Source organism: Rattus rattus, chromosome 6, assembly GCF_011064425.1.
Source record: "Rattus rattus isolate New Zealand chromosome 6, Rrattus_CSIRO_v1, whole genome shotgun sequence".
Lineage (NCBI taxonomy): Eukaryota > Metazoa > Chordata > Mammalia > Rodentia > Muridae > Rattus > Rattus rattus.
In genome coordinates this window covers 136,138,154-136,165,892 of record NC_046159.1, presented here as the reverse complement: position 1 = coordinate 136,165,892, position 27,739 = coordinate 136,138,154, and the positions used below count along the sequence as shown (strand labels likewise).

At 40.1% G+C, this 27,739-nt stretch overlaps 1 protein-coding gene across 1 annotated transcript; it reads right to left on the bottom strand.

Moving 5' to 3' along the window:
• Positions 1–4,315: 4,315 nt before the first annotated feature.
• Lrrd1 (leucine rich repeats and death domain containing 1) lies at positions 4,316–27,739 on the bottom strand. Its single transcript, XM_032905306.1, is given in 6 exon segments — positions 4,316–4,517; positions 5,081–5,198; positions 6,880–7,041; positions 13,532–13,655; positions 13,658–13,732; positions 25,779–27,739. Coding segments are annotated over 6 exon segments (2,568 nt in total). The 5' UTR covers positions 27,684–27,739; the 3' UTR covers positions 4,316–4,333.

The window sequence follows — 27,739 nt, the reverse complement described above, 5'->3', positions numbered from 1 at the left end:
TCCTGAGAGACAATCACTGTAAGGAATGTGGAATCCAGGGGTGACATTGATGTAGTAATGAGACTTAGCCATCTAAGAGAGGCCATTTTGAGAATGGTTAGATGTCAGTGACTCAGACTTGTTGCACTCCTGGCTTCCCTTGGGTCCTTCAGAGACTAGTGGTGAAGGACCTCTGAATTTAAAAAAAAGTAAATGCAAGTCACAAAAGTGAGCATTTATAGCAGACCAGTGGAGTTTTAAAGAGCTTAATTTGACTGGAGAATAGTTGGAAAAACAAGGAAAGATTTGGCTAAAAACTAAAGAGTTTTGTTGTTGCTGTTTTTAAATAAAAATATCAGAGTGTCATGCTACACACCTCTCATGCCAGCACTCAGGAGTCAGAGGCAAGTGGATCTTTGTGATCCACTTACCCCGGTTTATATTGTGAGTTTTAGGCCAGCCAGGGATACTCAGTAGGACCCTGCCAAAAGAAAGAAAGAAGGAAGGAGGAGGGAGGGAGGGAGGGAGAGGGAGAGGGAGGAGAGGGAGAGGGAGAGGAGAGAGAGAGAGAGAGAGAGAGAGAGAGAGAGAGAGAGAGATTGATTTTAGAAGATGGGAACCTGAGCCATGTCTCATAGCCTAGTTCAGCTGTCCTGGAGTATTCAGTGCAGCAGAAACGAGAGCCAGGTAGGTAAAAAGAGACAGCCACTCTGAAAGTTGCCCTATGACCTCTATAGTTGCCCCATAAACTGCACACACATACACACATTCATAGCACTTATATTTTCTAGGTTTTAAGTTTGTTGATTTATAAAGTGAACTGAAGTCACTAAGAAATTTGAAAGGTAAATGTTAAGGTAGTGATCTGACTAGATACAATAAGGAATAGGTACTTTCTTTTTCTTTTGGGTATTTCTTATTTATATTTCAAATGTTATTCCCTTTCCCGGTTTCTTGTCCATCAGCTCCCTAGCCCCTCCCCCTCCCCTTCTCTATGGGTGTTCACCTCCCCACCCCCCCATTACTGCCCTCTCCAACAATCTCCTACACTGGGGATCCAGCCTTGGCAGGACCAAGGGCTTCCCCTTCCACTGGTGCTCTTACTAGGTTATTCACTGCTACTTATGCAGTTGAAGTGTAGGGTCAGTCCATGTATAGTCTTTGGGTAGTGGCTTAGTCCCTGGAAGCTCTGGTTGGTTGGCATTGTTGTTCTTATGGGGTCAAAAGCCCCTTCAGCTCTTTCAGTCCTTTCTCTAATTCCTCCAACAGAGGTCCCATTCTCAGTTCCGTGGTTTGCTGCTGGCATTTGCCTCTGTATTTGACATGTTCTGGCTGTGTCTCTCAGGAGAGATCTACATCCAGTTCCTGTCAGCCTGCTCTTCTTAGCTTCATCCATCTTATCTAATTTGGTGGCTGTATATGTATGGGCCACATGTGGGCAGGCTCTGAATGGCGTTCCTTCTGCCTCTGTTCTAAACTTTGCCTCCCTTTCCTTCTATGGATATTTTGTTTCCCCTTTTAAAGAAGGAGTGAAGCATCCTCACTTTGGTCTTCTATCTTGAGTTTCATGTGGTTTGTGCATCTAGGGTAATTCAAACATTTGGGCTAATATCCACTTATCAATGAGTGCATACCATGTGTGTTTTTCTGTAATTGGGTTACCTCACTCAGGTTGATATTTTCTAGTTCCATCCATTTGCCTATGAATTTCATGAAGTCATTTTTTTTAATAGCTGAGTAATACTCCATTGTGTAGATATACCACATTTTCTGTATCCATTCCTCTGTTGAAGGGCATCTGGGTTCTTTCCAGCTTCTGGCTATTATAAATAAGGCTGCTATGAACGTAGTGGAGCATGTGTCTTTGTTGTATGTTAGAGTATCATGTGGGTATATGCCCAGGAGAGGTATAGCTGGGTGCTCAGGTAGTGCAATATCCAATTTTCTGAGGAACCTCCAGACTGATTTCCAGAGAGGTTGTACCAGTTTGCAATCCCACCAACAATGGAGGAGTGTTCCTCTTTCTCCACATCCTCACCAGTATCTGCCGTTACCTGAGTTTTTGATGTAAGCCATTGTGACTGGTGTGAGGTGGAATCTCAGGTTGTTTTGATTTGCACTTCCCTGATGACTAAGGATGTTGAACATTTCTTTAGGTGTTTCTCAGCCATTCGGCATTCCTCAGCTGTGAATTTTTTGTTTAGCTCTGTACCCCATTTTTTAATAGGGTTATTTGTCACCTCTGTCTAACTTCTTGAGTTCTTTGTATATTTTGGATATAAGGCCTCTATCTGTTGTAGGATTGGTAAAGATCTTTTTTTTCCAATCTGTTGGTTGCCGTTTTTGTCCTAATGACAGTGTCCTTTGCCTTACAGAAGCTTTGCAGTTTATGAGATCCATTTGTTGATTCTTGATCTTAGAGCATAAGCCATTGGTGTTTTGTTCAGGTTTTCCAGTGCCCATGTGTTCCAGATGCTTCCTAGTTTTTCCTCTATTAGTTTGAGTGTATCTGGTTTGATGTGGAGGTCCTTGATCCACTTGAACTTAAGCTTTGTACAGGGTGATAAGCATGGACTGATCTGTATTCTTCTACATGCTGACCTCCAGTTGAACCAGCACCATTTGTTGAAAATGCTATTTTTTTTCCATTGGATGGTTTTAGCTCCTTTGTCAAAAACCAAGTGACCATAGGTGTGTGGGTTCAGTTCTGGGTCTTCCATACTAAGGAAAAGTACTTTCATTGTTCTGATGATGTTATCCAATCTTCTCTTCTCTCCCTCCCCCTCCCTCTCTCTCCCTCTCTCCTTCCCTCTCTCCCTCTTCTCTCCCTCTCCTCTCTCTCTCTCTCTCTCTCTCTCTCTCTCACACACACACACACACACACACACTCATAGCATTCATGATTCTAGGTCTAATTTTGTTCAGGTTGCAGGGTGAACTGAAATCAATAGGTAATTCGGCAAGGTCCTTTTTACTTTACTATTTTGTGAAAATATCGCCACTTCCAAGGAGGTATATGAAACAGCAGCTGACACTAAGTTAATATATATGCAGGGTAGTAATATTGGAAAAATATTTTAAGATTAGAGATATAGGTTTTTTTCTGTTGAACCAATATTTTAGAAAACATTTTACAACTGAAAAAATATACACAAACTCTAACCAGGAAGATAAATTTGTTCTATAATTAGTTCTCATATGACATTTTAATCGCAGTGCATCTACAATATTATTAATTACCTAAATTTGGTCTCTTTTTATTCAAAGTTACAGAACCCTATTCGAGTCATGGCAATTTAAGTGAGTTAAAGAGGGAGTTTGGAAACACAGTAAGTTTCAGGTATGTTAGGATTTGAAGTCCAAACAATGTAATTAGGGTTCTGAGTTTCTCTATGTAACACTGAGTAGATGACAGCATGTTCCCAGATGCATAATCTCCCAATGCAAGGAGTGCACCTTCCCAGGAAACACTCCAGGAAATCCCAAGGAAACTCACTGACATGACTTAACTGAAACGGATTGCCAAAGACAATCAGACCTTAACATTAGTGGATTCAAAAAGGAGGAAAATAGGTTACATACAACAAGGACAGATCTGTGTAAAATATGTGCAATAGATTCTTCATGAATGAGAATTTCTGATAACAGAAGAAAGGGAAAATACAGGACAGAAGGGAAAAGCTACCTATGACATCATACCCATGAGGACACAAAGCTGAAGTAATACTCTCCCTGGCTCTATTTTATGGATAATGAAGACATCCTACTTCTAAATGAGGGGAACCAGAGATGGTAAACCATTTTCATTTTAAGTCAGGAGCTTCTCTTCTTTCTCAACTCAATGGAAATCACCATCAACCTATTACCCATACATCTTGACGTGTAAGAGTACTATAATAAAATAACCTTAATAGAATTGTTTTCAAGTTCAGTAGCATTACCAATGCAACAGAAAAATATGTGAAGCCATGTCTGTGATATTTTTGTTTGGATAAAACTAGAATGGTAGACAAACATTGACAGCATCTCTTAGCGATAAATAAAAAGAGACATGATGTGGGCTAAGCCTGATGACCTCACTTCAGTCTCAGGACCCACATGATGGAAGGAAGGAGAGTATTGACACCTGAAAGTTTTCCTTTCACTTCCGCATGCCGACTGTGTCACATTCACACTCACACACACGTCCTTGCACGCACACCCACGCACCCACACACTACTAGGAAACAAAAGAGATAGAGAGAGGATATGCAAATAGTTTCCTTGTATCAGCAAAAATGAAACAGCCCAAAGGTCAGATTTCCATTCTGTAAGTGTGTGGTAAGGTTTTAGCTTCTATTTCAGATCCCTTACGCTACAGTTTGATGGCGCTTGTATAAAGGTTCAACGCTGTGATCTTGTCCATTATATCATAGGCACCTATCATATTTAGTGCCCGAAAAAGTTGGTCTTTTAAGGCAATAGCTGTGAATGATTCCCTCTTCTCTGTTTTCCACTTAAGTAATGTCTGGTAGATTCCTTCATTTAATGGAGTAGTGCTGTGAAAAATTTAAATAACAATTATTTTAATTACCAGCCAAGAACATTTTATTTTAAGCTACTTAAAACTTGTCTAAGTTTTCAAATTAGTTTGCCACATTTATGTGAGACAGTGTATATCATCATTCACCATGAGCCTGACACATTTTCTCCATACTCATTCAACTCTTAAGACAATATTCACCATTAGTTGTTTACTATAAACCATACAGTAAAATGCACACTTTATAGCTTGGTCTCACTTGATCCTTACGACAATTTTCTAAGTTCAGTGTGTTGTTTTAACACTGAAAAAAAAAAACTGAGGCAGAAAGAAAGAAAAGGGCATGCCCAAGGTCAGGAAGCGAGCTAGACAGACTAAAAGCACAGTAGCTCATCCTCACAGAACTTCCTTCCTCTTCATTACATTGTATGGTGGCCTAATGAGGACCACACGTATGTCACAAGCAAAGGCCATCAATAGAGTAGAGTTTATGTTGATGTCAATATTTCAAGATGAGGTAGTATCAAGATCATACTGAGGCAGGGATGAAAATACATTAATTCCAAATGTCATACTTACGTCTTTACAGGGACGCTGTTTTCTGACCTTGCCATGTGTAGTTTTTGTTGCAAAAATTCAAATTTTATTTCAGTGATATTGTTGGCAACTATGTGGAATATCTTCTCTAAGATTTTCTCTACATTTGAACATAGAAGAAACATTATTTATTTTTTAAAAATATACTTTGAGTCTATATTTACCTTTCTTCTCTGCTTTTTTTATCAAATATATATGTTAAATAAAATTGAAAATGATAACATAATTTTAAACTATCTTCATTTGTGCTCCCCATTCTGTTACTTCTAGAGTCTGAGGAGCCCTACCACCTGAAATGACTGCTTTGAAAGAATATTACAAGCAACTTTAAAGGATTTTAAAAATTCTTTACTATTTTCTGGATTTGAAATGAATTCAATTCCTTCCATCAATATTAGCTCTTTTTTAATATTAACTACTTTGAGAAATTAACATCTATTGTAAATATGGCTTATAGGTAGATATTCATATTAAAATGATTTATTTTTTAGATGTTTTTTTAAATTATGAAATGTCAGGCATAGTAGCATATATCTTTAATCCCAGCACTCATGAAGGCAGAGGCAGGCTATCTCTGTGAGTTTAAGTCTATCCTAGTTTGCATACTGAGTTCCACTACTACATGGAATGACCCTGCCTCAAAAAAATTATGAGTATCTGGAAGTATAGGGATCTGTGCATGAGTGTAGATACCCACAGAGGCCAAAAGTATCAGATTCCCTGGATTTGGAATTTTGGGCAGTTGTGAACTACCCAACATGGGTGCTGGGAACTGAACTCAATGTCTCTCCAAGAGCAGCATGTCCTTTTAACTACTGCGGCATATTTCCAGACCCATTAGTCCTTTTTATAAAAGAGGAAACTTCTAGAGAGTGTGATTTGAGTCATCCTTGTTGACTAGAGTACCAGGAGACTTTTCAAGAATTAGGGAACCCCCATGCTCTATATCATGACAAATATGTTCTGGTCTGTATGTACAATTTTGAGAAATTGTATATACACTGTTAATCCCTCAGGCTTGATTTCATGCTAATAATAAGAAAAATCTAATTGCTATACAAATGCTTAGAAAGGGAGTCTATGATCCTTGTAAACTGTGGAATCAATAAGTCTCCCACGCTCCTTTTCCCAGCTTCCCTGAGGATCAAAACTGCGGGATAAAGACAACTCAAGCACACAGAAAGGTGGTGAATGTCTTGATCTCTCCCCTTCCCTAATCTCTGAGGTAATGCTGTTGCCTACTTAATTTTTATGTAAGAAGAAGATCAACAAGGATCCTGTTTCTTTGAGAACTGGAGAAACAGAAGCTTAGCATGGGGGTCCAGTCACCTAACTTGACCTTTCTCTATACACAATAGAAATACTACATGGACACGTGAAACTCTATTCCCTTTGATGTATAGCACAGTCAGCCAATGTGACTTAAAGGAGACAACCACAGTGACTCAATTCTCTCTCAAATTCCTTCTCTCGGGGAGGCACAAGTCTCAGAAAAGCTTCTACATGGCAGCCATGTGCATGAGTGTGTCATCAGCTTAGATTGGTAAGTGCTTGTTTGTATAGATAGGGTACATGGCAGGATGATTGGGGAGCAGTTGTAGATATTCCAATCCCCCATGACTAAGTAATCAGATTTATTAACATGAACAGCTAACCTTCAGATAAAGTAAGATAACTATTTTAATGTTACTGCCGGCTTGAAGTCTCAAACTAAAGCAAGCTCTTTTACTGTACAGATACCAGACAGTTTCTTGTGAAGATAATCCCTCATCGTCACCCACCGTCTCTGTCATCTGCTCTCTCGAGATAGCAAGTGATTGTATGCATCTGTTTTCCTTTACAGATTTCCATTGGAGGTCTCAGCAAAGGATTGTCATCAAAATTTATCTCTTTCAGAGATGAAAGTTTGTAGATAGCACTGGGCAAATCTGTCAGATTGTTTCCTAGTAAGGAAAAATAGTAATGCAGATAGGTTTCATCAGAATTAAACTGCAGAAGCCAAAGCTACACATGCAGAAGTCTACTAATTTGGTAAAGTGCCCTAGGGTACACACAATGATGACAGTTCCAGGGTTCTTACTAATGTCCATGCTAGGAGGGAAAAGGAGGGTGTATAAAACCCACCGGGGTTCTGTTGTCTCCTGGAGGTCACAAAATGAGTCCGGAAGCTATCCTTTTACAACACAGCAGATGACTTTGCAGAATAGGTATTACCATTTTTAGAATAAGCTTTTTTTTTTTTTTTTAAGATTTATTTATTTATTATATATAAGTACATTGTAGCTATCTTCAGATACACCAGAAGAGGGCATCAGATCTCTTTACAGATGGTTGTGAGCCACCATGTGGTTGCTGGGAATTGAACTCATGACCTCTGGAAGAGCAGTCGGGGCTCTTAACCGCTGAGCCATCTCTCCAGCCCTAGAATAAGCTTTTTAAAAAGGTAGGGTTATATACAAGTTTCTATGTAATGTTGAGCATATTACCCCATGCCTCTGAATCTCCTTTTTTTACCCCCACACCCCTTTCTTCTCTGTGTTCTCTACAGTGTTACTTTTTTCATACGTGCATTCTAGATTTATGTAAAACATAGGAAGCACAAATGAGAGGAAACACTATTTGTCTATGTGAGACTGACTTAATCCATTTAAATGATCACCCATTGTGTTCATTCTCTTGTAAATGACATGACTTCATTCTTTGTGACTAAAGGACTATTCAGAGTGTACATCAGTTTCCTTTATCAATCCTGTGTGTTGGATACCAATGTAGGTTCCATTACACTTGCTCACACGGGAACACTGCTCAGTGCACAGCGATGGTGTCTCTGTGATGCGTTCACTTGGAGTCTTGGTGTGAACACAAGTGTGGTATTAAGGTCACATGGGAGACCCAGATTTAGTTTTCTGAGCAATCTTCAGACTGACTTCCACGGTGCCTGGGCTCACTGACATCTCCATGTGGTGGCTTCCCTTCTCTTGACATCCTTGTCAGAATTAGTTGCTACTTGTTGTCTTACTGACTGCCAATCCTGAGTGGAATAATTTAGATTGACAGGAGCTTGCCGGTGCTTCAGTGTTGGCTCACGTCATCTCACATTAGCGTGCTTCCCTTCACCGTTTATGAATTTTAATTAGTTACAATGCAGATGAAGGCCTTTCCTCATACTGGAGCATGGCATTGAGAATCAAGGTCTGGTGCAGCTCATGCACCATTAGGAGGGCTGCAGAGTGACAGCATATTCTCTTTCAGTTTGGATATATTATGCTTTGGTAAAAATATTTTTTCAAGCAGTGAATGGGTATGAGGTAAGAGAGACCTTATATACTACTGGTGGGAATGTAGAGAGTACAGCCATTCTGGAAATCAGTGGTAGGGTTTTTTGTTGTTGTTGTTTTTTTAAATAAAACTAAAACAGAAAAACAAACAAACCAACAAAACCAAGACAAGTGATGCTGTTCCTGGGAAACATACAAAGACATCCAGCTAACACAGCACAGTCTGTCCATGTTCACTGCTGCACTACTCACAGCAGCTAAGAGATGGAATGTTATGTGTGTGAGTGGTTTTCCTGCACAGATGTATATGTGCCATGTGAAGTCCTGGTTCCCAAGGAGATCAGAAGAGGGATCTCTTACTATTTGAGTGCTGGGGACAGCATACAATGACAGGGACTGCCAGCAGTAGGCCAGGATGGAGACATCTCAGAAGCCTGCAGCAGCTCCTTGTAAAGTAGGGTGGCATCTGGGACCCTGAGAAGCAGGAGACACATCCCTCCAGGGGACCAGCCATCTGAAATAAGAGGCCGCCCGCAGTTGACCAGGATGGAGACATCTCAGTAGCCCGGAGCAGCTCTTTGAAAAAACTGGTTGTTCCCATTTCTCCTAACCTTAGCCCTGGACAACTGCTGTATAGATTTATATATTAAATCTATATATAAATTTATATATTTATATAAATCTATAAATCTATAAATTATATTTGTACATGACTGCCTTTCGGTTGGCCTTGGTGTGCATAATTATTCTACTATATCTGACTTTCCTGCTTCTTTCTCCTTCTGCTCTGGTGAATTCTGTGAAACTAGATGTTCCTTCACGTAACAATTCTTAAACAATTGGATATTGAGGCAAAGGGGCACAGCACAGCACAGCCCTAATGGCCCAAGTGAATGCTGTGTTCTCATCTTGGGAACAATGTAATAACTGCATGACAGTAGTTCCAGATTAATGCTTGACTCGCAAAGAAACTTTAAAGAAATTATTAGAAAATGAATTAGAGCCAACATTGGGGTCTTAAGAAAGGAAAAAGTTGCTGAAGTTAGGAAATAAGTTTTACATAACATTTGAGAGTGGTTCCTGGATAAGGAAGTATAGAATATATAAAATTATATACTAGTAAAACTAAGTAAAAATAGTGGGACTCTCATTGTGTGCAAGGAACAGAAAGCTAGCGGAACCACTGAGTTAAGGGTTAACTTGATTCTCTCTGGCCACTGCCTGGCGGCTTTGCTCATGTCATTTATCATTAGAGCTTCACAGGAAAGTGCAAGTAGCTGACCTCGGAGCTTTGAGCTCTGAAATATAATAAGTTAAAAGTTAAAGCTTAATAATGATAAGTTTACAATTATTGTTATTTTGGCCACAGGCCTGGGAATAGGGGAAGCTTGAAACTTTGGAGAACAATTATAATTCTTAGTTCTTTGTGGGATGTGGTTATTCTTTTGAATTTGATTTTTTTTTTTTTTTGGTTCTTTTTTTTCGGAGCTGGGGACCGAACCCAGGGCCTTGCGCTTCCTAGGTAAGCGCTCTACCGCTGAGCTAAATCCCCAGCCCCGTTTGAATTTGATTTGACAATGATTATACAATGTCTTTTTTCTACCTGTTTTTAGATTATCAATAAAAGACTGGAGCAAGAGACAGCCTAGAGAGCATGAGAAGAGTGAATGAGAGAGAGAGAGAGAGAGCATGTGGAGAGCAAATGAGAGAGTGCATGAGGGAGTGAATGTAGGAGCAAGTATGAGAACAAGTGAGAGAGCAAATGTGAGAGGGAATGTGAGAGCGAGTGAGAGCACATGAGAAGAGCATGTGAAGAGTGAGGGAAGAGAGAATGTGAAGAATGAGGGAAGAGAGAGTGTGAGGTGTGTATGAAGACTGTGAATGAAAGGGTGATGAACAGAGGTGTGCATGAGTGTGGGAGTTCGAGAAAAGAAAACCTGCAATTAAAAAAAAAATGCAGAGTGCACAAGAGAATGCAGAGTATGTGCAGCCTCAAGCTGAGAGAGAGAGAGAGAGAGAGAGAGAGAGAGAGACTTTAAGTCTTGAAATTGCCTGTCAGTTTGTACCCCAAGAGTAGTCTGTGTATATTTATTATGCGCCTTCCAGATATCCCTGCTTCCCGTTGAGAATGCTGATCCCGTGTCGAGGCTGGACCCCGGCACTTGAGTTACAGACAGTTGTGAACTACCATGTGGGTCAAGAATAGAATCTGGATCCTCTACAAGAGCAACCAGTTTTGTTAGCTGCTGAGCCAACTCTCCAGTCCCAGAACTCTAGATTTTACTTGTGTGTGTGTGTGTGTGTGTGTGTGTGTGTGTGTGTGTGTTGTATGGGCATGTGTGTGTACATGTTCATGTATGTATTTGTGTGTGTGTGTGTGTGTGTGTGTGATGAAAGTAGCAGGAGAACCATGAGGAGGAGGAAGCGGAAAAGATCTTAAAAGAGGGAAGAGGGAAGATAGAGTAATGGAACACATGCCACATGAAAGCAGAAAGGGGCACTGGCAATAGGAGTGTAGTGGTATGGGGAAGTCAGGGAGAACGGGAGGGCAATAGGAGTAAAGGCATATGTGAATGGAATGCCACAGTAAAGCCTGGTATCTGGTATGTCCACAACTTTAAAAATAGAAACAAACGTGGCTCAGAGATCCTTTCAGAGCTCTGTGTAGACCCTGTGGACAGTGACACTATCAAAACATTTAATGACTGATCTGGCAGAGGGTCTGGGATCTGAACCGATGCTGCTGTAGACTACAGATGTAATGTTATCAGACAACTAACCAACAGGCTATCTGGGAGGGTGGGAACTGAATCCAGCACCGAGGCTTTAAAGTAGATCTCAAAGGAACCTGGGTCGGGTCCATGAGAGAACTGTCTTTTCCAGGTTCATTGTAACCATGTTCCTTTCATTCATTTGTCATTCAGTCTTCTGAGGGGAAGAGAGGCTAGCCTCTGTTAGAACCATGACCTCAGGCTCTGTGCTGAAAGCTTGACTATTTCATCATTACGGTCTGAAGCAGAGGTTCTCACACTTTGGGTTGCAACCCCTTCATAGGCTTTACCTAAGACCATTGGAAAACAGTTATTTATATTATGAATCATAACAATAGCAAAATTAGTTAAGCAGCAACAGAAATAGTTTTGGGCCAGGAGGGAATCATCACATGAGAAAACTGTATTAAAGGACTGCAGCATCAGAGGGTGGAGAACTACTGCTCTGAAGTGTAGAATGTGACCATTCGTTTATTTGCTCAGTCACTGCTTCCAGACATTGCTACTTCGGTGGTAAGCTGAACTCTCTTTGGCCCTTCTAGAAGACCAGAAGTTGGGAGGGGGTGTTGAAGCATGACCTTTTCAATGACCTGTGAAAGCTACCCTAGCTTTTCTTTGGTGCTTGATTGAAAGAATGGGCTTTAATATTTCTAATTCTGATAAGAAACAACAGAGAATGACCCCAGACTATAGGCAGGGTACAATGCCCATGGCCAATCTTTCTTGATGTTGTCCTAACTCAAGCATTTCCGGGCAATGTATTTCCAGTCAGGAGATCCAGTCTCCAATAGACCAGATGACTCTGTGAATTTTTGTTTGTTTCTATTTTGTTTTCTTTCTTTCTTTTTTTTTTTACTGTATCCAAGAACTCTTCTTCATCATCATCATTATTATTACATATATGTACATGAGTATGTTATATATGTTTCTATGACTTACTGAGTCTATTTAGCTTGGTTCACATGTATGTGTGCCCAGGGATGACCATTAGGGACTGGACAAATGATGTGGAGCTTGTTCACAGAGAAAGTAGAAGTCACTTGTAGCCTGTAGCTCTTCAGCTGTTGGTGAGGCCATGTGGAATTTCCCTTGTCTACAGTGACGTGTCAGCTAAGGTTGTTCAAGCAACCATGTTGTTGAGAGTTCATGGGTACAGTTTCCCCATCATGCCTAGGGGACACTATGTAACAGCAGGCATCCTAAGCCCCTGACGCTTACGGTCTTTCTGCCCCCTCTTCCAAAGTTTTCCCTAAGCTTCAGGTTTAAGGGTTGCACCCCAGATACATCAGATGGGGTTGGCTACCACAGTAACTTATTCCCTGAATTCTAACAGGTTGTGGATTTTTGTAATAGTCTCCATATGTTGTAAAAGCAAGCTTATTTGATGACGGTAAGAGATACATTTATCTGTGGTATAAGGATAATTATTTAGAAAACAGTAAGAAATTATATTGATTTAGGAAGCTGCCAATTGTAGGGTCTTTTCTCCAGTCTGTGATGTTTCCAGTCATGGGTAGTTTGATAGGTTTATAATATAGGAATGAATTTCCTCCTTTTGAGTGGGCCTTAAGTCCAATTACACAACTGTCAGTTATCCCAAAGGCAAAGGCTTCACTACTGACCTTTGTGTATATCTTCCTGGTCCAGCCATGCCTGTGCTTCACAAATTTGCAGCTGTGTAGGATTATTGGTTGCTCCTTTCCCTTGAGAACTTGCCTAACACTTTCTCACAGTATGAGACCCATTTCTCAGGGAGGAGGCTTCTAAGTTTGTTCCGGTTTCATATTGCCAAGTCCGGTGTCCACAATGTGTAGTGTCTTGAATAATAGGTCTTACCTTCTAATTCTGGAAGGAAGTCAATGTCAATATTGATTTCCTTGAAATCTCTTGTACTCCTCTGACCAACAGCTAGAGAAGAGGTTTCTCATGCCTAGTACTGGAGATTTCATTAGATGATCCATGGCTCTTGGGGGAGCATTATCAACCCAAATACACAACTTCATTTAAACTATTTATCTGAATATCTATATATTGATATTATGTACAATTGAAGTATACATCATGTATGGCTCCTTATGTCTTCTCAAACATCTGTAGTGTTATTTATGCTCCTCCCTCATCCCTGTTTCCCACACAAACATCCTCTTCTTTCCCATTCCACCACCTTAGCACCTTTCCCTGCTGTTTCCATCTCTAGATTCAAGGCAAGAAACCAATTCTTTAGCTTTGTGTTCATTTCCTCTGTGTACAAAAAGCACTGTGACCCTCTCCCTCTGCTGCCCTCTTTACACATTGACATACTTTTCTTTTTTCATAAAAAGCTGCAGTTTGAGACCAATATTCTCCTTACAGATTCTACTTATTGCTTATTGTTTGACACATACCTCCGAGATCTAGGCTCTGTAGAACGTTTAAAGACAGAAAGGACGATGGAAGAGAATTTATTAGATTGTTGCTTGCATGAAAAGTAATGAGATTTCTCAGCTCCCCTATATTTCTTGGAATCTCTCTTTGATTGCATTGTTGAAAATATTGAGGGCTTTGAGTTGAGTCATACGAGACACCTCTTCTGGAAGTCTTGTTAACTGCAAGGATGATTAACAATTATCACTTTAAAAATCCATAAATATTTGTCTCCTACATTTCCCCCTGAAAATAACTGGAAGAATAGAGTTCTGTTCCACCCTTTGCGTAAGGAGATACTTTCTTTCTGTTACAGATCTTTGTGACTCCGTATCCTGAAGGGTGGCCTTTTGTGTAGCACCCACATGCGCCCCAGTTTGATCAGTGCTGCCCAGTGAACACTGTTGCTTGGAGCCACTTTCTTACCAGGCCAGCTCATGGCTGCCTCCCCTCCTTTCTTGTCTCCCTAAAGCTGATGCTGCTCTGTCTGTCTATTTCTCTTCCCTCAAGTTTTTCCAACTAATCAGTCATATTTTTCCTTATCTCCTCACAAAGAGACTTAGAGACACCTGTCCTTACACACCTTTGCACACTAAACACACACCACACAATGCACTACACCCCACACACAATACATGACCCCACACATACCACATACACCACATACATACCACATACCATCAACACACCACACACATACACCATACACATAACATACATACAATGCACACATACAACATACACATATAACACACACATTATAAACACACCACCACGCATACTTACATACTCACATACAACACATACAGACTACACACATTCCTCATACATACATACACATATAACACACACATTATAAACACACCACCACGCATACTTACATACTCACATACAACACATACAGACTATACACATTCCTCATACATACAGACACACATACAACATACACACACCAGACCCACACACCACGCATACAGATGCCCCCTCTACACACACACAGAGACCACACCAGCACAGCCACATTTAATGGGAACAGTGAAAGTCATAAAGCCAGCACAGTTGCTCGACAAAGATCCCCAAAGCTGAGCCACGTGACACAATTGCTGTTGCGCCGCCTTTCACTTTTGGTCTGGCTCTCCACATGTTACATCTTGGGGGGTGGGGGGAGTTCCTTGGGGATATTGAACTGATTGGAAATTTCTTATCATTTATGCCTTCTCCCAGGAGTGCTGCTTCTAAGCTTCCCCAAGAATGTCCTAAGCATACTCCTCCTCCTGCTTTTAAGATTTATCTGGCCCTACTTGAAGATATTTATTCCTTATGCCCTGGAGGTTGTGACTCCAAGACACCAGGGATCTTCTTATAAGGTTCTGACTCCAAGATGCTCTCGGAACATCTGTCCCTGTTCTTATTCGGGAACAAGAGGATCAGAACAAAGTAAACTTTAAAAAGGTAAACAAGGTTCCATAGGCTCGAGGGGTTGGCAGCAAATCAGACTAACGCCATCTTCCTGTTATATGCTGAGGTGATTATGTGAGCACATAAGATTGGAGGCTGCACGTGGCATGCCCCTCGAGGAGAAGATTCAGCCACAAAGTCAGACTGGCTGGAGTTGTCTCTACCATACACTGGGGCTTCTACTGATGGACAGAGTGGTGTGGTTAAATGACAAGAGAATGAAGTATTAAGACTGCCCCCCCCCTTAGAAAAGTTAGCTTGTCTAGGACCACTGTGGTATCTTAACAAGAAACAAAAGAATACCAAGAGTAGGCATATAAATAAATTCTACAAAGATATAAAGTATAAACATTGTATTATGCCAGAAATTGAATAATAACCACAGTAGCTTTGGCCTGAAGATTTTTCTTGGACCTAATAACAATTGGCACTCTGACCATTAAAAGTTGATAATACACTGCTCCTGACATGGCAATCTGCCCAGGCTGGTTTGGAGATTTTCTATTTATTGTCCTTGAAACTGCAAGAGCTGTCAGCCTGAGAATGGGCTGTCATCTTGGGAAAATAGCCTCTAGATTCTTAGTTTGGTTATGGACCTAATGAGAGAAAATAATTGGAAAAGATAACTGCTCTGTCATGATTTTTCAATGACAACTAAGGTTATGACTAAGAGGATGTTATAACATATGCCTGGGGACAAAAGTAATATGATATACGTCTTAGAACAACATGAATTGACCCCCGCCTACTGAGTTCTGTATAAATAAAGAAGCGCTCTGCCTGCCAGTCAGTCAGAATGGAATATTCCCCTGGTACCGATGCCTGACTCACTCCTTCCTCACCAACTCCTTATCTCTACTGGGGGACCTGGACATTGCTGGGGCTGAACCCCTAGCACCACACTTATACACATACCACACACACACACACACACACACACACACACACACCCCCCATCACAAACAACACACACATACACACACACACACACACACACACACACACACACACACACACACACACACACACACACACACACACACACACACACACACACCACACACATCACAAACAACACACACACACACACATGCCACACACACATATCACACACACATCACAAACATACATACAACACACACATACATACATTTCACATACATCACAAGCATACATATGATACACACACATCAGAAACATGTACATGACACATACACAAATACCACGCAGACATATTACAAACATACACACAACACATACATACAAATATACCACACACACACACACAAGAATGAGTAGGATTAAAATATGTTATGTAAAGCAAGATTAACATCCTGCATAAATATGGCTAGTGAGGAGGTGCCCAGAATGGAGAAGTGATACTTCAGAGTTATATGTGAGTAAGCAAGACCATGTAAGACTTTCAAGCTCATACAGTAGGAATAAGATCAACAGAAATTCGCTCAGCTGTTCTGGCCCAAACTCCTCTCCAAGCTGACTGATTCAAACTGGCTTCTCTCTCAGCCTCTGGCTTTCTGCTCTGCCTGGCCTCACACTCACTCTGGCGATCTGTTCTAATCTGGCTCCTTCTCACTCTCTGACTCGTTCAGTCTTCACTGTGTCTAGCTTGTTCTCTCTTCAACCTGTCTCTGTAACCCCACCCCCACCCCACAAAAACCACCTCAGAAAACCACCTCTTGTCTGTCTTTCTCTCTGCACTGCCCTCTTAAGTAGCTTCCCTTGCCTTTCCTCATGGCAGTTAGGCATATCTTATTCTGTCAAATCTTTCTCTGATTCATTACTTTGTCTGCCACTCAGTTAGATGTCACTTTCAAACATGGGTGCTTACTTCTACAAACTAACTTTACCTTCACTGTTTGGGAATCTATGGTGTGTCCTAAGGTCATGTCTCTAGTCTAGCCAGAGGGATTTAACGTGTGTGATAAGGGCTGATCCACACCACAACTAGAAACAAGTATTTTTTAGTAAATCACATGATCTTGGGGTTCACAGCATGATCGCATCCTGCAGCAAACATGCTTGGCTGAACATTCTTTAAATATTTGCTCAGTGTTTATCAGAGGAAGAGAGCACTCTGAGATGACAGAGGAACTGTTGAAAGAATCCTGCTGAGCAGCCATCACTTAGCCCAATGGAAGCTCTGTGACTAATCAGATTCATCTTTTCCAGATGGTTGGTTATTGATCAGCCATTAGAAAAACTAATCCTTTAGGTGTTCCATATCCATTCGACCCAAGTGAGATTTTTCAATCACATTGGACATTCTTCTGAACAGAGATTCTTATAGATAATATTTCCCCATTTAAAGACTTTTGAAATGATCTTGTAAAATCTTTAACTAGGGCTTTGGCAGCCTCTTCAAAATCATGAATTCCCTCCTCCCTTCCTACCTCTCTCTTCCTTCTTCTCTGCTTTCTTTCTTCCTTCCCTTCCCCTTTGGACAGAATCTCCCTCTGGATCCCCGGTCAGGAGCCAACTCACTACGCTCCTACCTCATCCTCATGAGTGTTGGGGTCATAGTCATGCACCACCATGCCAAATATAACACATAAACAACAGTCCCCAAAGGGCTGGAGATTTGGCTCCACAGTTAAGAGCACTTGCTGCTCTTGTGAGGGACTCAAGCTAGTTCTTGGCACCCACATGGCAATCACAAGCTACTCTAGTTCTGGAAGATCAAACATTCTCTTCTGGCTTCCATGGGAACCAGGCAGGCATGCAGCACACACACATACATCAAAGCAAAATAATCACATAAATAAAAATAGGCATTACAAAAAGAGAATTGTCATCTGGAATGAAGTCCGATGACTGTGACAAAGCGTGATAAAACAGGAAAATAGGTCAGAGAGCACCATCCAGGCAGCTGCTGTAGTAAACAAGGCGTGAAACAAGCGTTGATCATGGGCAAGAGCAGAGAAAGTAACATCGGGAGTTTCAGGGAAAGTTGCCAACTGTAAACTAGAGTGCTAGGGATTATGTGTGTGATGAGAGATTTTGATGAGGTCAAAGAAAGAGTTAGTGAAAACGAGAATGTTAGGGACATAGTCCAGAGGAGTCACAGGACACAGGAAGAAAATCAATGTACTTCCAGTAAATAAGTCAAATTAGCTGGTAACTAATTGTATTACAGAACCAAAATGTGTATTTTAGTTCAAACGCAGCTTTATTAGAACTTGTCTCATTCTTCATTCCATTGTTAAGGCTGCATACCACTCGTCTAGCATATTTACTGAAAATGTATTACCCAGTAGGTGTTACATTATAAAGGCCATGTAAGTTTTGTTCTGAGCTGTAACTGCAGTCATAGATCGTATAGATATTTTTTTGAGCATGAACAGGTTTAAGAACAGGTTTTTGAATAAATGGTCTAGCATTAAAGATAGTCGGATGATAGTTGTTGTTATTGAGATCTAAGAATATATCAATAATTGTCTTTCATTTTTAAAATGTAAATAGTATTTCCAGGACTTGAGGTTTAATTTAGTAGTAGAGCCCTTACCTACCTTGTGTGAGGTTTGGGTTTCATACCTAGCACAATAAATAAACAAACAAATCAATAATCATCAATTTTTAGAAGTAATTTTCAAAGAAAACAGCTTGAAATATGAAAAATGCACTTATGAAGAAATTTATTAAAGCATCATCATAAAAATTTCTAATGCTTGGCAGAGGATAAGTTACATAAACCATGTATTTATAATAAAACTTTTTGGGAAGATTTATAGGTTGATGTCAATATGCAGGTGAGGGGTGGCACCAGTTAGGTCAGGCCATGATCGTACAGTAAAAGAATAAGACAGGGACAAAGCTTTTGGAAAGCAGGAGAGAAGGGGAATGAAGGAGAATCAAGACGGTGACTGAGAAAGATGACCTAGATCAGGGTGGTCTTGAATTGCCAAGGTAGGCAAATTCATTTTATTTAGGTGGGTGGTTTATATCCTTATCAGTTGGTTGTAAGTTTATTGTGTTGATGTAATGCTAGGGCCAGAGAGTTCCTGGCAGGACAGGGCTGGCCAGGGTGACTAGCAAAGAGAGACTGCTGGGGGTAGAAGATGGCCAGGCTAACGTGGCATGGTGCCACACTGGAACCAGCTGCCGCTAAGATAAATTAATGTTAGTTCTATATGGTGCTCCAGTGCCAGAACTAGTGTGGGAGAGAGGCAGCCAGGACAGATACTAATCAGAGATAAATTAATGTTAGTTCTATATGGCCCTATGGTGCCAGAACTAATGCCAGGGAGCGATTGCCTGGGTCCAAGAGTACCACGGGACCAGTATGGAGCAGTGACGTGCAGGAACTGGTTGCACCTATTTTTTATTTTTACCACAAGAACTATTGTCCTATGGAAGAGAAATGCTTATGTAGAATAAAATTTTAAATTGAATTTATAGTATTTTTATAACTGCTTATAAACATTCATAAGAAAGAGATTAGAAGTATATTAAAGAAGTCACAAAGAGAGACAACCCTGGACATAGAAAACCTAGGAAAGAGATCAGGAATCATAGATATAAGCATCACCAACAGACTACAAGAGAGACAATCTCAGGGGCAGAGAGAATCTCAGGGGCAGGAGAGGCCATAGAAAACATTGACACAATAGTCAAAGGAAAGGTAAAATGCAAAAAACTCCTAATCCAATACATATAGGAAATACAGAACACAATGAAAAGACCAAACCTATGGATAGTAGGTATAGAAGAGAGCAAGTATTCCCAACTTACGGGGCCAGTAAATATCCTCATCAAAATCACAGAAGAAAACTGCCCTAACCTAAAGAAAGAGATGCCCATAAACATTCAAGAAGCCTACAGAACTCCACATAGGTTGGACCAGAAAAGAAATAGTGGGAGACTATTGATGATAGTGGGAGACTTCAACTCTCCACTCTCATCAATGGAGAGATCATAGAAAGAGAAACTAAACAGAGACACAATGAAACTAACAGAAACTATGAACCAAATGGATTTAACAGATATCTATAGAACATTTAATCCTAAAACAAAAGAATATACTTTCTTCTCAGCACTTCATGGTACCTTCTCCAAAATGACCATATATTCAGTCACAAAACAGGCCTCAACAGATACAGGAAGATTGAAATAATCCCATGCATTCTATCAGATTACCATGAAGTAAGGCTGTTCTTCAATAACAAAACAACAAAAAGCCCACATACACATGAAAGCTAAACAATGCTCTACTCATTGATAACTTGGTCAAGGAAGAAATGAAGAAATTAAAGACTTTTTAGAATTTAATGAAAATGAAGGCACAACATACCCAAACTTATAGGACACAATGAAAGCAGTGCTAAGAGGAAAACTCATAGATCTGAGTGCCTCCAAAAAGAAACTTGAGAGAGCATACACTAACAGCTTCACAGCATACCTGAAGCTCTAAAACAAACAAAACAAAACAAACAAACAAACAAACAAAACAAACCCAAATACATCCAAGAAGAGTAGATGGCAGGAAATAATCTAACTCAGAGCTGACCTCAACCAAGTAGAAACAAAAAAGACTATATAAAGAATCAACAAGGGGTTAGGGATTTAGCTCAGCGGTAGAGCACTTGCCTAGCAAGTGCGAGGCCCTGGGTTCGGTCCCCAGCTCCGGAAAAAAAAAATAAAATAAAGAATCAACAAAACCAGGAGCTAGTTCTTTGAAAAAATCAACAAGATAGATAAACCCTTAACCAGACTAACCAGAGGGCACAGAGAGTGTATTTAAATTAACAAAATCAGAAATGAAAAGGGATACATAACAACAAAATCTGAGGAAATTAAAAAAAAATCAGATCCTAGTACAAAAGCCTACATTCAACAAAACTGGAAAATCTGCAGGAAATAGACAATTTTCTAGACAAATACCAGGTACCAAAGTTAAAATAAGGATCAGATAAACCATTAACAATCCCATAACTCCTAAAGAAATAGAAGCAATTATTAAAAATCTCCCAATCAAAATGAGCCAAGGACCAGATGGGTTTGGTGCAGAATTCTATCAGACCTTCATAGAAGACTTAATACCAATAATGTCCAAACTATTCCACAAAATAGAAACAGACAGAGCACTACCCAATTCCTTCTATGAAGCCACAATTATGCTTATACCTAAACTACACAAAGACCCAACAAAGAAAGAGAACTTCAGACCAATTTCCCTTATGAATACCAATGTAAAAATGCTCAATAAAATTCTCCCAAACTGAATCCAGGAACACATCAAAACTATCATTCACTATGATCAAGTAGGCTTCATCCCAGGGATGCAGGGATGGTTCAATGTACAGAAATCCATCAAGGTAATCTACTATGTAAACAAACTCAAAGAAAAAAGCACATGGGGGCTGGGGATTTAGCTCAGTGGTAGAGCGCTTTACCTAGGAAGCGCAAGGCCCTGGGTTCGGTCCCCAGCTCCGAAAAAAAAAACCAAAAAAAAAAAAAAAAAAAAAAAACATGATCATCTCATTAGATGCAAAAATCATTTGAAAAAATTCAACACCCCTTCATGTTAAAAGTTTTGGAAAGATCAGGAATTCAAGGCCCATACTCAAAACATAGTAAAAGCCATATACAGCAAACCAGTAACCAACATCCAACTAAATGGAGAGAAAGTTGAAGCAATGCCACCAAAATCAGGGACTAGTCAAGGCTGCCCACTGTCTCCCTACCTATTCAATATAGTACTTGAAGTTCTAGCCAGAGCAGTTAGACAACAAAAAGAGGTCAAATGGGTACAAGTTAGAAAGGAAGATATCAAAATATCACTATTTGCAGATGATATGATAGTATATTTAAGCGATCCCAAAAATCCCACCAGAGAACTACTAAACCTGATAAACACCTTCAGCAAAGTGGCTGGATATAAAATTAACTCAAACAAATCAGTAGCCTTCCTCTACTCAAAAGAGAAACAGGATGAGAATGAAATTAGGTAAATGATATTCTTCACAGTACTCACAAATAATATAAAATACTTTGGTATGACTCTAACAAAGCAAGTGAAAGATCTATATGATAAGAACTTCAAGCCTCTGAAGAAAGAAATTGAAGAAGATCTCAGAAGATGGAAAGATCTTCCATGGTCATGGATTGGCAGGATTAACATAGTAAAAATGGCCATTTTACCAAAAGCAATCTACAGATTTAATGCATTCCCCATCAAAATACCAATCCAAGTCTTCAGAGAGTTAGACAGAACAATTAGCAAATTCATCTGGAATAACAAAAAACCCAGGATAGCTAAAACTATCCTCAACAATAAAAGGACTTCAGGGGGAATCACTATCCCTGAACTCAAGCAGTATTACAGAGCAATAGTGATAAAAACTGCATGGTATTGGTACAGAGACAGACAGATAGACCAATGGAACAGAATTGAAGACCCAGAAATGAACCCACACACCTATGGTCACTTGATCTTTGACAAAGGAGCTAAAACCATCCAGTGGAAAAAAAAGAGCATTTTCAACAAATGGTGCTGGTTCAACTGGAAGTCAGCATGTAGAAGAATGCAAATTGACCCATTCTATTCTCCTTGTGCAAAACTCAAGTCACAGTGGATCAAGGACCTCCACATAAAACCAGATACACTTAAACTAATAGAAGAGAATGTGAGGAAGAGCTTCAAACACATAGGCACAGGGAAAATTTCCTGAATAGGACACCAAAGGCTTATGTTCTAAGATCAAGAATCTACAAAAGGGACCTCATAAAATTTCAAAGCTTCTGTAAGGCAAAGGACAAAGTCAATAGGACAAAATGTCAACCAACAGATTGGGCAAAGATCTTTACCAATTCTACATCCAACAGAGGGCTAATATCTACTATATATAAAGAACTCAAGAAGTTAGACTCCAGAGAACCAAATAATCCTTTTAAAATATGGGGTACAGAATTTAACAAAGAATTCTCAACTGAGGAATGGCTGAAAAGCACCTAAAGAAATGTTCAATATCTTTAGTTATCAGGGGAATGAAAATCAAAATAACCCTGAGATTTCACCTCACACCAGTGAGAATGGCTAAGATCAAAAGGTCAGGTGACAGCAGATGCTGGAGAGGAGGTGGAGAAAGAGGAACACTCCTCCATTGTTGGTGGGATTACAAACTGGTACAACCATTCTGGAAATCAGTCTGGAGGTTCCTCAGAAAACTGGACATAGTACTACCTGAGGACCCAGCTATACTACTCTTGGGCATATACCCAAAAGATGCCCCAACATAAAACATAGAAGAACACGTGCTCCGCAATGTTCATAGCAGCCATATTCATAACAGCCAGAAGCTGGAAAGAACCCAGATGCCCTTCAACAGAGGAATGGCTACAGAAAATTTGGTACACTAACATTATGGAGTACTACTCAGCCATTAAAAACAATGACTTCATGAAATTCTTAGGCAAATGGATGGAACTAGAAAAGATCATCCTGCGTGAGGTGACCCAATCACAATAGAACACACATGGGATGTGGTCACTGATAAATGAATATTAGTCCCAAAGCTTGGAATATCCAAGATCCAATTCACAGACCATAAGAAGCTCATGAAGAATGATGACCAAAGTGTAGATGCTTTAGTCCTTCTTAGAAAAGGTAGGACAAAATACTCACAGGAGGGAATACACGAACAATGAGTGGAGCAGAGACTGAAGTAAAGGCCACCAAGAGACTGCCCCTCCTGGGAATCCATCCCATATGCAGCCACCAGACTCAGTCACTATTGCTGATGCCAAGAAGTGCTTGCTGACAGAAACCTGATATGGATGTCTCCTGAGAGGCTCTGCCAGAGCCTTACTGATACAGATTAAGATGTTTGTAACTAACCATCTGGCTGACCACAGGGACCCCAGTGCAGAAGTTAGAGAAAAGATGTAAGGAGCTTAAGGAATTTGCAACCCCAAAGGAAGAGCAACAATATCAACCAACCAGACTATCCAGAGATCTCAGGGACTAAACCAACCAAAGAGTATACATGGAGGGATCCATGGCTCCAGTAGCATATATAGCAGAGGATGGCATTGTCTGGCATCAATAGGAGAAGCCGTTGGTCCTGTGAAGGCTCGTTTCCCCAATGTAGGGGAATCCCAGGGTGTTGAGGTGGGAGTGGGTGAGTGGGAGTGGGAACATCTTCATAGAAGAAGGGAGAGGGGGTAAGGGAGTGGGAAATGTAAATACATAAAATATTCAATAAAAAGGAAAATAAATCTTATACAGATAAAACTAGTCAATCTGCTATTCTTTGTCCTTAAACCTACAATAAATTGTCCATCCCCAATTTAGGACCCTTAGTTACTAGATAGTGGCACAATGTGAAATTTGTTCCAAACCTATTTTCTTTCCTTAGTGCAATTAGTGCATGGCCCATGAAGTTTTACAGAGCTCTATTTGCAGCTTTTAGTCTACGTGGAGTTTGAAATTACTTGTATGGACTTAGGATTTCTATACATTTATTACCAGGAATTTTGATAAAATCAATTCTTCTATACAGCATTACTACGTGAAAGTATGTCTTCATATTGATTCTTCAGGAAATCTGGCCAGTAGGCAGGAATTTCTGATGCCCAGGAATAATTAGGCTATAATAGTGGCAGGAAAGGCATTATCGGCAGCCGGAAGAAATCCTGGGATAAAGTCTCTGGGGACATTGCCTCCAGAGCACACCCATCAAAGCCATGTAAAACGGTGGGCCATCTCCAGAAAATTCACTTGTTTGCCACAGTCTTTCCTAAATGGCTTCTGATATCCAGGGCTTCATACTGAGACCCTGCCTAAGCAACAATAGCAGCAGCAGCAGCAGCAGCAGCAGCAGCAAGCAGCAGCAAAAATGGAGCACAACTGAAGACACATCTGGCTTCTGTCTTTATGCACCCATGTGTACCCATATGCACCCACATGCATCCTCCATACACACATCCATAGAAATGCGGACATATACAACACACACACACACACACACACACACACACACACACACACACACACACACACACACAATTTGAAAAGTCTCCCAACGAACCAAGTAGAAAGTAATCCACACAATTTCCTTTGCTTCGCCTTGCATCTCCGTGAAACGTCCTGTAAAGCTTTTGCGTAGGGTGCCGGGTCTCTAAGCTATGTTTTAAAAATACAGGACAAGCCGCCTGTTTAAAATACACATATGGGGTTGGGGATTAGCTCAGTGGTAGAGCGCTTGCCTAGCAAGCGTAAGGCCCTGGGTTCGGTCCCCAGCTCTGAAAAAAAAAAAATACACATATAAGCAGTTGCATGTTGTTAGTCAGGGTTACGACTGCTGTGATTCAACACTATAACCAAAAGCAACCCGGGAAGGAAAGGGTTTATACTTCACTCACAGTTCATCTTTAAAAGAACTGAGAGTAGGAACGCAAGCGTGGCAGGAACTTGGGGCAGGATGCAGAGGCCATGCTCACTGGCTTGGTCCTCTTGGTGTTCTTAGTCTGCTTTCTTTTAGAACCCAGGACCACCAGCCCAGACCGGAGCCCCAACCCCCACACACAATGGGCTGGACCTTCCCCCGTCAATCACTAACTGAGACAATACCTCACAGGCTTGCCTACAGCCTGATCTTAGTGTAGACATTGTCTCAATTGAAGCAGCCTCCTCTCTAATGATTCTAGCTTGTGTCAAGTTGACATAAAACTAGCCAGGACACATGTACACTGTTCCTCAGGTTGAGATTCCCCGAGTTTCCCTCCCCTCCACACTGAAAAAAGAAGTCTTACCTTTTTCCCACTTATCTGACTTATATTCAGGTCCTCCAGGGTTTGAAGTTGGCACAGTTCAGCAGGAAAATGTGTGAAATTATTGTTTGACAAGTTTAACTTCTGGATCTTTTTCAGTTTGGATATTTCTGAAGGTATCTTATGTAATTGATTTTCTGAAATATCAAGCAGTTGCAAGTTTTTTAAAGAACACAGTTCCTTTGGGAAAATCTCGAACTTATTATCAGACAGAATAAGAACATGGAGTGATAACATAGCAGAGATACAGTGAGGAATTTTCCTTATTTGATTTTTAGCAAGATCCAGGTATTCAAGTTTAGTGAGAGAACATAAATGTTCTGAAAATATGGTGATCTTGTTTTTATTCAACTCTAAATGAAGCAGCTGCTTACTGAATGACAAATCCACAGGGATTTCTGAAATATAATTTCCATTAAAACTCAAGTAGTCAAGTGACTGTAAGGCACACAACCCCACTGGGAAATACATTATGTTGTTATAATTCAATTCAACTCTTGTTATTTCTCTGCAGTTTTTTATTTCGATAGGGACATGTGTGATTTGATTGCCTGAAAACTCTAGGCTGTGTATCTTGCTAAGATGTGAGATTTCTTCAGCCATTTTTATCATTTTATTTCTGTTTGCATGGAGTTGTCTCAAATTTTTAAGCTTTCGGATTTTCTTAGGAAGTTCTTCTAAATTATTATCACTGAGAGTAAGAGATTCCAAGTTTACGCAGTGGGAAATTTTCTTTGGTAAGCTTTGCAATAAATTGTTATCAAGGTTGAGCAGCCTGAGGTCCTTGAAATTCTCAATTTTGGGTGAAATGACTTCCAATTTATTGTCAGCTAGATGAAGTTCTTTTATTTTGAGCAACTGAAATATCTCCACAGCCAAAAAAGTAAGTTTATTGTGATTCATTAAAAGGTTTTCTAAATTTTTCAGTTCCCTAACTTCTTTTGGCAAACTGCCTATCATGTTTCCAGTAAGGTTTAGGGAAACGAGTTTTGGAAGGAAGCATAGCGTTTTAGAAAATATTGTTAATTGGTTATATTCCAGATTGAGAGTTTTCAAATTTTTCAAACCACACAAAGAGTCTGGTATATGTGTTAACCTATTTTTACCCAAACTTAAAGTTTCCAAATATCTAAGATTTTCTAAGCCAGAAGGTAAAGATTCAATATGATTACTATTTAAGAAGAGTTGCCTCATATTTCCCAGTTGTAATAGTTCTTTAGGGATATGTGATATCTCGTTGTAACTGGCATTTAGTACCTTTAAATTGTGAAACAACTGAATTTCCTGGGGAATCGATGACAATCCATTTTCTCGCAAGGACAGAGTTTCAAGTCCTAGCAGGTCACCTGGATCTACCCCTTGAAAAGTTTTTATTTGATTCTTATCTAAATATAAATATTTTACATATTTGACTCTAACAATGTCTACAGGGAATTCTTGTAAACCCTTGGCATCAAGATGAACTGTAAAGGTATCAGACTCCATGTCAAATCCTTTGTGGTGTCCATTAAAGGTTCGTCCTCTAAATTTCCTCCCAATTGGGAATTTGACTGGGCGATATTCTTCAGTCTTGTTAGTCTCTGATGACTCAGAGCTCTGCGGACTTTCTGAGCTTGACAGTGGGATGACCTCTTCTATGTTAGTGTCCGAAAATGGAATTTCTATGTTTGTCTCTTCATTTCCATCAAGCTGGCTTGTGGAGGAAGCTGATGGCTGTTCTGTGTTCTCTGAAGAATTTGATTCATAAATCTGGTTGAAATCTGTATTTCCAGAGTGAGGTGAGGTTTCATTCGAGGTATCTGATATTTCATCAATAAATTCAGGCTCCTCCAGTGACTCAGATCTAGTGAATCCTTCAGGCTCCACATTACTCCCATCTTCAGACATCTTACTTACGGGTAACTCTTGTACGAACAGATTATAACTTTACTTTTTCGTGTGTT